The 12,468-nt window shown below is 59.0% G+C and overlaps 1 protein-coding gene across 1 annotated transcript; it reads left to right on the forward strand.

The window, feature by feature from the left end:
• Positions 1 to 7,468: 7,468 nt before the first annotated feature.
• NRTN (neurturin) lies at positions 7,469 to 11,020 on the forward strand. The gene is made up of 2 exons (XM_037505170.1): positions 7,469 to 7,718; positions 10,446 to 11,020. Exons 1-2 carry the CDS (start codon positions 7,550 to 7,552, stop codon positions 10,868 to 10,870), a joined length of 594 nt encoding a protein of 197 aa, XP_037361067.1. The 5' UTR covers positions 7,469 to 7,549; the 3' UTR covers positions 10,871 to 11,020.
• The last annotated feature ends 1,448 nt before the right edge of the window (positions 11,021 to 12,468 follow it).

The following is a 12,468-nucleotide window of genomic DNA, read 5'->3' on the forward strand; positions in this document are numbered from 1 at the left end:
CACACATGCACACTCATGCACGTACGCTTATATGTACCCTTCCCAGCCCGCCCTCCCTGAGAACACACTGGAGCTGTGGCTGCAGAAAGGAGGGCTCCAAGCCATGTGGGGACTGGAGCTCGGACCCTGTGGCTCCCAGGACCCTCTGGACCCTCATCCTCGGCAGAGTCCCTGGTTCCATTTGCTCAGCCATCGTGGTTGCCTTGAATGAACACAGTCCTTCTTCTGAGCCTTTGCCCCAGCAGCCCCCGCTGCCTCAGAGCTCTCCGCAGATTGTCACTTGATCTTGGGTCAAATGCTGCCTCCCCTGAGAAGCCCTCCTTGACCGTTCAACCTAAAAGCAGCCCCCAGTCCCTGTTGCTTCACCTTGTTTGATCTTTTTGTTGTTGTTGTTGTCGCCCTGTCAACCTATAAATTACTTTCTAATTTCTTATTTATCATCCATCTCTCTGATCTGATTGCACAGGGAGTTTGCCAAGGGTGAGGCCAGGTTGTCCCTGACTTCCCTGCCTGGCATAGCATGCAGTAGGTGCTCAGGAGGTGTTCGTTGAATTAATGTGGGGTGGGGGACGTGGCCGGTTGAGCCTTGTATGCTGGGCTTCCTGCCATCTTGCTTTTTGTTTATTTGCTACTCTCTCTGCTGTGTGTCCCGGAGAAAACCTTTTCCGTCTCTGGTTTTGGCCCCTCTTTTTGCCCAAACAGCAGAGCCTGTCACGCTCTCTCCCCTCCATACCCACCTCTCCCTCCTCCTCAACATTACTCTTGTTACTGAGAGCTCAGGGTTTATGGAGGCATTGAGGAAACAAGTCTGAAGTCAGTCCTAGGTTCAAACCCCAGTTCAGTCCTGCCTCTGTCTCTTGATTTTTGTGTGACCTTGAGCCAGTCGTGCTACCTCTCCAAATCTCAGTTTCCTCATGTGGAAAATAAGTTAATAATAACAACATCTTTTCCAGGAACTGTGTGGTGAATTAAATCTGTGGAAAACACTTAGCATGGTGCCTGGCACTGAATAAATGGAATAGTGACATCACGGTGTTAATATTATTATTATTGCTGTTAAGGAGGCCATATGGGGCAGCACTTAAGAATATGAAGGAAGGGGTGTTGGAGCTGAGGCTTTGAGGGATGAGTAGAAGTTTACCTGACTCCTATGTTCAAATCCCAGTTTAGCCACTTCTGTTTGACTCAGAGCAAGTCACTTCGCTTCATTGAACCTCAGTTTTCCCATCTACAAAATGGGGATAAAATACTTCATACCTTGCTATGAGATAGTACACGTAAGGGCTTAGAACAGGGACAACAGTGCTCTCTACTGCTAGTGTTGACGATTATTATTATTACCACTGTTATAATCACAAATGATGGTTGCTATCATTACTACTCCTATCATTATCATGAAGCAGTCACTTCAGAAGTCCCTCTCCCTGTGTGTCTACCTCTCAGCTTCACTTTGGCACAGAACAACCTGGTGTCCCTCAAGACAAACTCAGGAGCTCAGACTTGATTCTCAGAGCACCAGGGAGCCAGTGATGGTGCTTGTGGTTGTGCAGCAGCTTCTGGGTTGGGGGAGAAAAAGGAGAAGCTGGTCTCCCAACCCTCACCAGACCTGGAAAGGTCAGCGGGGGTGTCTGTGACTGCAGTCTGCTGTGAGGCCACCCCGCAGGCTGGCCCCCAGCCCCTGCAGACGCGGCATCGGAACCAGCTGTGCTAGCCAGATGTTCCTGGTTTACCCCCAGATGTGCGTCGCCGACTCTTGCGACTGCCCTGGCCTCCCCGTCCCTGCCGTGGAGTGGGGCTGGGCCCTGGGGCCCTCCAAGGGAGGGGGCACATTTTTGTGGGCTGCAGAATTTGTTTCTTGTTTGGCAGAACCATTGAGTTTTGCCTTGAGAGAGATCCAAGTCCCACCCCTGTGGGGCCTCAGTTTCCCCATCAGTGGAACCCTACGGAACCCCCAGGGGACATCTGGAAGAAAGGAGACAAGCAAGGCTGCCCTTGGAATAGGCCTCGCTGCCAGCTGGCCACACTGCTGGGGAACAGGGGCGTAGCAGTGGCCCAGCTGCTGCTGGTGGCTGGGCCTGTACCCTTCAGTGGCTCTCATGAGGGCGGGAGGATGACCTGGGAAGCCCATTATACAGACAGGGAAACTGAGAGGAGGCAGGAGCCTGCCTCATAAGGAAAAGGCACAACAGAGACCTGAACTCAGCTGTCCAGAACCCACATGTCATGCTGCGTGACCGCAGACACACTCCTTCCTCCTGCCCGCCCCCACATCTGTTCACAGGATGCATCAACCTACCCTCTTCTGGCAGTGGGCTGTGATGACATCCCCACGAGCCACCCCATCAAGCTCTTCCTGGTCCTCCCTGGTGTCCCCACAGTGCTGGCGGCCCCCATCCATCCCTTTCTGAAAATGGGGAAACCAAGTTACAAGAGGACCATGTGTCCAGTAATGTAGCGGAGAGGAAGGAGATGAGTGCGCATGGAGGGAGGTTTCACGTTGCTGAAAGCCTGGAGACGGGCGGCTGCAGAGATCTGGTACCTCTATAAACAGAATTATCGAAGTCTGCCCTTACCCTGAAAGGATCCAGCAAGCCTGGCTGTCCCTCCAGAAGCCCCCAGTCCAACGGAGACAGATGTGGACCTAGACATCATGCCAGAAGGACTGGGCAAGAAAGAGGGACCCACAGCTAGGGGGTCAAGATGGGAAGCAGGGAAGGCTTCTTGGTGGAGGGGTTATAGAAGTTAGGGCTTTAAAGGATGAGTAGGAGTTTGCCTGATGGACAAAGGCTCTGATTCCAGGTCTCCCCAGACTAGAAGAGATGACTGGATAGAGAGAGGGTCTCCTCTCCTTTTCCCTCTCCCTGGGAATGATCATGAAGCAGGTGCCTCTCTGAGACCAGGAGCGCTGTAGGATAGAAGTCATTCACTCTAGGAACAGGGTGTCTCCTACGTTGCTCCCCCCAGGCAGCTCTGTGGAAAGGTGGAGCCTCAGGGCGTTGCCTGGGCACCAGGATAATGGGCAGCATTTCCTGGCACCATCAAGGAAGCTGCCAGAAACACCCACACACCCATCTGCTCCTTGGATCCATGGAAGAGCCCGCCTGGCTATGTGAATTTGGGCTACTCATCACCCCTCTCTGAACCTCAGTTTCCCTTTCCTCACCACCCCAGCCTTGGGGACTATTTGGTTCCAGGATCTATCTAGATCCTTCTTATTGCAGCTCAGACTGGCATGGCCCCCAAGGCAAAAAGGGTGTTCCCTTCTCCTAAAAGTGAGAATTCTCCAGGGTCTGGGCATTTTCCCAGGACTGGGAAGACAGTGGCCAGGCCCTCTCTGGGCTGTGTGGGTGGCAATTGAGGTGCCAGCAGGAGCAGACCCAGGCCAGGTAGTGGGGATCGGCGCAGGGCTCTCTCCTGGCTCATCCCGCCACCTCCTCTTCCACGCCCTTGTCTCGCAGCCCACCTGTCTCAGTATTCCCCAGAATCTTTGCAGCCAGGGGCCTCTTATACTAGCAGCAGGTCGGTGTGTGTGCCCCTGTGTGTGAGCATGTTGCCGGGGCGCTGGAGTCACAGGAGCGAGCACGCAGCAGGCGGCTTGGTCCCAGGTCAGAGCACAAGTGATAATGGACATGCCTGTGCCTCCAGGTGTGTGTGCCCTCAACCCAGAGCCAGTGTTCGAGGGAGGGCTCAGGGGCTTTGAGTGTGTGTGAGTGTGTGCGTGTGTCTGTGCCCGTTCTGTATGTGAGTGCACAGTGTGTGTCTGTGAGAGTATGACCATGCTTGAGTGTCTGCAGCTCCCAAGTGTGTAAGGGAGTGTGAGCGTGAGCACAGACGTGTGCATGGGGTGTGGGAGTGTGACCTCCCAAGTGCAAGTGGGAGGGAGACCTGCGTAGTGTATTTAACTGGGAAGACATTGCAGTGAGAACATGCACGTGTGAAAAAAACACCAGTGTGATTCTGGTTATGTGTTTTCACACGTGTGGCAGTGTGTGAACATTTGAGTGTGAGTAAATTGTCCAAGTGTGAGTGTGCACTGTTCAAGTGTGTGTGTTAAAATGCCTGAAAGTGGAACAGGAATGTGCAAGTGTGTGGTGTGATAACATTTGAGTGTGAGTGTGGCTGAGTGTGAGACTAGTGTGAAAACTCCCAAGTATGTGGTTGTGGGTGTGAGACACCTGCATGTGAAAAAGCAGCCAGTTTGAGTGTGTGAGTGTGCCACACTGGGTGTGTGGGCATTTGGGAGTGAGTGTGGAAACACCATGTGCCAGCAGGAAGGAGCAAGAGCACGTGAGGGTGTCCCGGGAGAGTGGGGCGTATCCAAGTGTGCGTGTGAGTGTTTGGCGTGATTGAGAGTAAGGGCACCCACGGTGTGAGAGAACATGAGGACCCTCGTGTGAGTGGGGGTTGCCTCCACGGGTGCCATGTGAGTGGACCCACCTCCCCAAGTCTAAGGCCCCCATGACAAGGGCGCCAGTCACACATACCTGGCCCCCCTCCCGTGCCCTCCACCACACCCTCATCACCCCCTCCCGGTCAGGTCTGTGCCAGAGACAAACCAGTTGGGTGACCCCCGTACTGAAAGGCCCATTGTTAAAGGATGCTTATCAGCCGCACCTGCCAGGCCCCTCCACCATCGGCCCCCTGCTTCCCTGTCCCACATCAGAGCTGTGGGGGGTCTGTGGTTCCAAGGCCACTGGAGCTCCTGTGGCCAGGCCATCTTGGGGCTGCCGTCTCATCCACCCTGTAAGCCCCCCACCTCCGCTCCACCCCTTCCCCCGTTAACCCTCAGCAGAAACAGAGGACCAGAGTCGGCACTGTGCAGAGACCTTATTCCAGCCAAACTCGGAAACTGAGGCATGCTACTCTGAGACTTGGGTGTGAAGGAACCAGAGAGGGCCTTACTCCCCTGAGACCTGGGGCCGGGGCAGTGGGGGTTTCCCTGCCTATTTCCCCTTCCCAGGGATGGAGGCCCCCAGAGTTCAAGTCTCAGCTATGTGACTTTCGGCAAGTTACGACTCTGGGCCTCAGTTCCCCTATCTGTCAAAGGGGGGTAAGGACTCTCTTGTGAGGTTGAAATGACTTAATAAGTGTGTAGAAGGGATCTGGCATAAAGTGGGTGCTCATAAGAATAAACGGGGTGGGTTTGGGGACCTGACCTCTGCTGGCTGCACAACCTTGAGAATGAAATGTTCTCCCCGTAGCTCACAAGGCTCTGCCTGCATGACTGCCCGCACCCCTGCTTGCGCTCACCTGCACCCTCTCTCCCTCCCTCTCTCGCTCCCTCTGCTCCAGCCACATGGACTTCCTCACTGTTCCTCCAACAAGCCAGGCCCATTCCTGCCCCAGGACCTTTGCACATTCTGTGCCCTCTGCCTGGGACACTCGCACCCAGGTCTTCTTATGGTTGACCTCTCATTCTGGGGTCTTAGCTCATGTGTACCCTCCTCAGGGAGGGCCTTCCTGACCACCCTACCAAATCGAGTCCTGCTGACTATCCTGCCATCCTGTTTGACTTCATAACACTTGCCTGAAATCATAAAAAGAGTTTCTTTGTATACTGTCTGTCTCCCTACCAGATAACCATGTCTCTCTTGGTCCCCCAGATGTCCTCAGGGCCCAACAAATTGTGTAGGTGTTCAATAAATGTCAGCTCAATTAATGGATGGTTGGATGGATGAATTTATTGGGAGGATGAAAATGAGATGACAGATTCATTCTCTGGGCTTAGTATACAGCCAGTGCTTAATAAGTGAGGAAGGGTTTCCTGAGAGAGACTGGTGCCACATTTGAACCACCCAATCCCGGATCCCCCAGTCTGGGATCTGAGCCACCTAATGGCCGGCTTCTTTACATTCATTTGTTCATCCGTTCATTCACTGGGCAGATGCCTTCTTATCTATTAAGTGCTGGTGAGCCAATGGGAAAGACAGACAGCCTCTCCACTGGAGCGGCCACATCCCCAGACTGGACCAGGCTTGTTTACATGGCCCCCCGGGGAGTGTTCTCTACCAGCACCACCAGCAGTAATAAAAATGGCAGCATCAAATACCCCCAGTAGTGGCAACTCCGGTCACTCCACAGCATTTGCTCCCAAGCCCAGCGCGGCCCAGCCCAAGTGCTGCGTCTTATCAAAGAACCTAAGTTCAAATCCCAGGCCCTTTTCTAGCTGTATCCTTGGACAAGGCCTTAGCTGGTTTGTGCCTCAGTTTCCCCAGTTGTAAAATGGAGATGATAGTCCCGCTCTCATTGGCCCAGCGCCAGGTCTGGTATACAGCAGGTGCTCAGTAGATGTTCCCTGTTACATCCGGCTGATGTGGGTAGGCCCTGTGCCCGCAGACGCATGAGGACTGGGGGGTAAAGGCACTACTAGCCACGCTGCATTTAACTCCTTAGGGCCTGGCCCTTGCAAAACAGACAAATGGAATGCAAACCTCACGCAAATAACCGCAGGGTGCTGAGCCCCGAGCGGCCTGCACCGCCCCGAGGTGCGCGCCTGGGGGCGCCCGGCACCCCGCGGTCACGGTGGCGTCCAGGCGCTGACCGGGTCCAGCCTGGCTTTCAGCGCGCCGTGTAAATGTTTACGCCTGGCGGGCGGCCAGGCCCTGCGCAGGCCGTCACCCCCGGCCGGGTGGGGGAATGTAAACGCCGGGCGGGGAGTGGCTCGGGCGGCGGCGGGCCGGTGCCCCTGGGTTACCCAACCCTGACTGTGCGCCTGAGGTCGCGCGCCCAGGCAGTCACAGCACCCAGTCACCGCGTCCTAAAGGGGTGGGGGTGGGGTTCGTGGCATTGTGGGCGTCCAGAGAGCGCCCCCTTAGGAGAGCAGGAAAAGAAATAGGGGCGCCCTGGGGGAGGGGCAGTCTGAGCTGAGACTGAAGGCGGAATTGGGGGTGGGGAGAGCGCCTGGGTGGAAGGTCCGGCTTGTTCAAAGAGGGGGGTCAGTGCAACTGGGTCCTTCGCTGCCCGCTTCTGGGCATCAGTGTGACTGTCTGGAGGGGACACCAGGGCTCAGAGGGGCGCAGCCAGGCGCTCCCAAGGACAGCAATGGGTCGGGAGCAAAATCAGCCCCAGGGCCGCTGCCTCCCAGCAGGGTTTCTCCAGGCCACCCTTATCCCACAGTGCCCCCTGCTGGGGGTGCGCGCACCTCCTGTCTCTGCCCCAAACTCGCTGGGCTTCAGCCGTCCCCGGCCCTGAGCTGCTTGGCCAGTGGGGCTCAGCCGCAGGGCTTTTGCACTAGCTGTGGCTCCTGCCTGAGATGCCATTCCCGCTGCCTCTCCAAGCCCTACGTGTGTGCAAGACTCAACTTTCAATCCTCTGGAAAACACGCTGGAACCCACAGAAAGGGGAGGCTTCGCTTCCCCTGGCACGGTGCCCACTCTCTCCTTATTAGCATTTTTGCACGACTTTGTACAATGATTGATCGCTAAGCAGGGGTGGTTCAAATCAGGGGCTTCCCCGGGTCCCCAGTGCCTGGCCCAGTGCCCCCTGCCCGTTTGTTGCCTGACAGACCAAGAGGCCGTCTGGCTGACCATCCGGCGCCTGCAGGCCGAGGATGCAGCGTTGGAAGGCGGCGGCCCTGGCCTCGGTGCTCTGCAGCTCCGTGCTCTCCCTCTGGATGTGTCGGGATGGCCTGCCGCTCAGCCACCGCCTCGGACCCGCCCTGGCCCCCCTGCGCCGGCCGCCTCGCACCTTGGACGCTCGGATCGCCCGCCTAGCCCAGTGTAAGCCCTGCAGCTCATCTTGGGTCGGATACCCCCAGCCCGGGGGCGGCCATGATGGTGGCACTTGGGACGGTGGATCGAGGTCAGAGGCTTTTTTTAGATGGGGTAGAGGGAGGGTGCAAATCCCCCCAACGGCCTGGCATGGGTGGCGGGATGGTTGCTGGGAACTGGGGTCTTTCGGCTCAGCTGTCACAAGGAATTAGGCTCTTGCTCGAAGGGACCAGGGGGCCAGATGGAGATTAGGCCTGGGCATCCGGCCCGGGGTGGCCCCCGCAGCGCAGCGGTGGGGGGTGAGGACAGAGGGAGACTGGTCTGAGGCGCCAGTCATCTTCCTGGGTGGACAGGGATCCAGGCAAGGGAGGGGCGGAGAGAGCTCCAGAAAGGAGAAGCGACGTGGAGAGAGAAACAAGACAAGGGAGGCACAGAGGGGGCAGAGACAGGGAGGTGAGAGACGAGGGAAAGGCGGGAGGTGAAGGGAAAATGCCCACCCCGGGGCATAGCCAGCTCACCCAGTCGCCCCCGGTGCGTGCCCTGCCCAGATTGTGCGCGCATGGGCCCCCCCTCATGAGTGTGCGTGGCCCGCGGGGACGGGCCTTTCTCGGCCGTGTGCGCTGCGCCGCCCTGCTGGCCCGCACGGTCCTGTCTTGCTTTCTCAGTGGACGAGGGTGGCCCCAGACTCCACTTCCGCCTGCGACTCCCCCTTCCTCCTCTGCAGGCCACAAAGTCCTTCTTCCTAGGACGCTGGGCCTGAGACTTGGGTGGGGCCCCCAACAGCTAACACTCCAGAACCTCGAGGCAAAGCAGAAATGGCGGAGTTTCAGGCACTGGGGTGTGTCTCGCCCATGGGTGGGTGCCTGCCTGTCCCGGGGCCCAGCCCTACTGGGGAAGGGAGTGGCCACTTAGATCCCAAAGCCCCAGTGTTCTGCGTCCTGGGGGCAAAGCGCTGATGGGGGAATTGGGCCTAGGAGGGCGGGAGGGAGGGAAAGAGGGGGTAGTGCTCAGCTCTGACGCGCCAGACCCTGTGCCTGGAGCCAGGTCCGCTGGAAGGAGTCGGGGGCAGATACACTAAGATGACTCACGGTTGCACTGAAATTCAAATTAACGGGGCATCTGTATTTTATAGGGCACTCTGCCCCCTAATAACCCTAGATACACACCTTTTGGGAGCGTGCGCACTAAATGGTGGACTCTGAGGCACCAGCAGTAAGCTGGGCTCCAGCCTCACCCCAGAGCACAGCCCTGGCCAACCTGGACTTGGAAAACTCTGGACCAGCTGCTCAGTCGCCACCTTCTGCCTCTCCCAGCCCCATCCAAAACCCGGCTCCGCAGGCCTCCTTGAGCAGACAGAGACACTGAGGCACATGCCCTCCCTGGAGCTGTGCAGGACTGACAGAGGAGCTAGGCTCAGCATGTGGATGTGTCTGCTTTCGGAGAGGAGATGTGGGGAAAGTCACCCCCCAGGGTGACAGACAGCCCCTCCCCCTTGGGCCTCCCAGTGAGTTATTTCTTTTGACTTGCCAGGTGCACCAGCCTTAGGGGCAGGCGGGGGCTGAACTCAGGATTTCCTCTCCCACCAGCAAGGTGCCTCCCACCTGCTCAGGGGCTGGGAGCGCTCTGCCTGCGGTTCCACCAGCAGCGCGGCCTGCCACCCCTGGGGCTGCGGAGGATTGTGGCAGGACCACCTGCTTGGGAAATAAATTGAGGCTTCGTGGTTCTGGGAATCTGTGACTTGGGGCACCTCCTGGCAACTGCAGGGCAGGAGGGTTTGACTTGGGTAAAACTTGGGTGCACCACGGACCAAGAACGCTGTATGGGCTTGTCTCTGCTAATTGTGTGGCCTTGGGCAAGTCTCTGCCTTTTTAAGTGCCCGCTTCCTCACTGGTGATGCAGGGGTGGCCCCAACAATAGCTGCTGCCACCCCATGAGGTGGCATCCCCACACTGGCCTTGGTGCCTGCTTCTCCTTTGCATTTGGCAAAGTCCAAATGCCCCTCCACCACAGCGGCATCCACTGTTGTGTTGGACAGGCGCCTCCAGACTGCCCGTGTGCAGAAGATGCTGTTGAGGCCCTGCGACTCTTAATTAACTGTACCTATTTGGCTTTTGGCATGGGGAAACAGACCCCCTGGGGGCTCAGAGAAGATGTGGGGACTCTGGCTGGGGACCTCAAATGTGATCTAGAGATCCAGGAAAGCTCAGCTAAATGGTGAGGGGCTGGGGGCATGGGAAGCAGCAGAGGGTGTGCCAGTGCCCTAGGGCAACCCAGAATTGGGGTGAATGCAGCTAGGGGCTCAGTGGGGATGGAGGTTTGGGATCACCACACCCACTGAGGAGCCCTCCTTTCTTTTCCCACAAAGGGGTGTGTTCAGCTCAGTGTAAAGGGGGAACACTCCCCAGAGCAGCCCTGCATGGCCATGGGGACCACAGAAAGTCTGGAAGGTGGCCAGAGGGAGCGACACCATCAGCTCAGCTTAAGCTCAGGTTGGCTGGAAAGTGGTCCAGGGTACCCAGAAAGGGCGAGCCAGGTTCTGAGCAGCCCAACATAGGGACAGGAGACAGAAGAGGGTGTTGGTTATCCTGGGGGTCCCTGCGTAGGGGGTCTAGACATGCAGCCCCACCCTCACTCCCTGGAGGGTACGGCGCAGCACTCCTGAGCGCCCTGCAGGGACAAGGCAGCGGGCGCCCTGCTGGTCACTCACCCACCCTCGCCCTTTCTCTCCCCTCGCAGACCGCGCGCTGCTGCAGGGAGCCCCGGACGCCGTGGAGCTCCGCGAGCTGACCCCCTGGGCCGGCAGACCCCCGGGGCCGCGCCGTCGGGCGGGGTCCCGGCGGCGGCGCGCGCGCGCGCGGTCGGGGGCGCGGCCGTGCGGGCTGCGCGAGCTCGAGGTGCGCGTGAGCGAGCTGGGCCTGGGCTACGCGTCGGACGAGACGCTGCTGTTCCGCTACTGCGCGGGCACGTGCGAGGCGGCCGCGCGCGTCTACGACCTGGGGCTGCGGCGCCTGCGCCAGCGGCGGCGCGTGCGGCGGGAGCGGGTGCGCGCCCAGCCCTGCTGCCGCCCGACGGCCTACGAGGACGAGGTGTCCTTCCTGGACGTGAACAGCCGCTACCACACGGTGCACGAGCTGTCGGCGCGCGAGTGCGCCTGCGTGTGACGCTACCTCACCGGCCGGGCTCGACGGCGCCCCGCGCCCCCCACCCCGGCGCCCCCCGCCGGCCTGGCGCCCCCCACGACGGACTGCCCGCGCAGGAGATGCCACAGGGGCGCGGAACTCTCGCTGTGCGGAGATAAAGTGTGGAAAATCAAGCTCGGGTCGTGATGCTGCGCACGGAGGGGCGCCCCCCTCATCTAGGGGAGGGGGCGCCCCCGCCACCGGGGAAACAGGGGGGAGTGTGGGTGGCCCCTGCTCGGTGGTGCAAGGATCCCGGTTATGTTGGGGGGAAGGGAAGGAGAGGGTCCTGTTTATGGAGTGCAGAAAGGAAAGTGGGGTGCATGGGGGCGGTGTTGGCGAGGACCACGCTTCCTACCTCCCCCCACCAGTTCTGTGCCCCTCCGTGCCATGTCTCACCCGCACCTGCCCCCCACACGTGTTGGCGGGGGGTGGGGAGGGAGCCCCAATGCAGATGAAGAGACTGAGGTCCTGGTGGGCCCCATCTCCCACTTCTGGGGGAAGGGGAATCGGGGAAATGAGCAGAGGCGTGGAGGGAGGGCCAGCTGGCCGCCTCAAGCTGATCAGCCCCATAACAGGGTGAACGCGGAGCCACTATCACCTTTCACCAGCTAAAAATACAGACATTTGCCCGTTTTCCCTGTGGGGATAAGTCTGGGGCGGATGCCAGCCCCCTCCAGCCAGAAACCTGGGCCTGCCTGACCACATCTGAATCCCCAGAGACCGAGGGGCCCATAAAATCCCTGGCCAGGGCCAGAGGGGGAATTTACAGCGAGCCCCACGGAGGATGGAAAAAGCTCAGCGTGGTGTTTATGTTTGTCCGCGGTGTCACCTTGATGCTTGGCAGGCTCTGGATAGCTCCGTGGGTTGGGTTCTCAGGGTCCTGGGGGGGGGTTCATTGGTGGCAGGGCCCCCCCCCCCCGTCTGGGGAGGGATGCAAGGAGAGGCCTAAAGAGGGGTATGGTGAGCCAGGGCTGGCACCATGACCAGAGGGCATGGACCCCTCCCTTCCTGCCCCTCAGACTGGGAAGAGGGTTTCTGGGGTACAGTTACCCCCTCCCCCAGACAGCTTTCCTGAGGGTATAGTCTCTCCTCTTTCTTCCCCGTGCTGCATGACGGAGACACATACATGCTCCACCCCTGCACCCCACACTGGAGGCTCCTAAGCCCCTTCCCTCCTTTACTAGACTGGCCACTTTCTCACAAATCTGATCTAATTCCCAGCATCCCTCCCAGACCCAATCCCGTCCCCAGGTTGGGAGGCTGGAGTCCTCCAGAAGCTGCCGCGAGGGAGAATCATGCCGTCTCCAGCTGCCCAGGACTCGGGCTGCAGCTGGCGACATCCAGGCAGCTAGCAGGCAGGACTTCCAGGGGGCCCTGAGAGCAGGGCTTGGCGGCCAGGCCCGGGTGTGTGGGTGGTCTGCTTGGAAGGCAGTATCAGGACCGTGGCTGGCTGGCTGGGGTTCCCACCCACCCCCGCAATCTTCTGACTGATTCCTCCACCATTTGGGCTGACTCAGCCTGGTCGTGGTGGAGAGGCCAGAGTCCCCAGATGCTGCGAAAGCCAAGACTCAGTTTCCCCA

Source organism: Talpa occidentalis, unplaced genomic scaffold (genome assembly GCF_014898055.3).
Source record: "Talpa occidentalis isolate TD23 unplaced genomic scaffold, MPIMG_talOcc4v2.1 talOcc4.12, whole genome shotgun sequence".
Classification (NCBI taxonomy): Eukaryota; Metazoa; Chordata; class Mammalia; order Eulipotyphla; family Talpidae; genus Talpa; species Talpa occidentalis.

Coding starts and splice junctions, on each gene's coding strand:
- NRTN (XM_037505170.1), top strand. CDS start 7,550: ATGCAGCGTTGGAAGGCGGCGGCCCTGGCCTCGGTGCTCTGCAGCTCC. Junction 7,719..10,445: donor GATCGCCCGCCTAGCCCAGT/GTAAGCCCTGCA, acceptor CTCCCCTCGCAG/ACCGCGCGCTGCTGCAGGGA.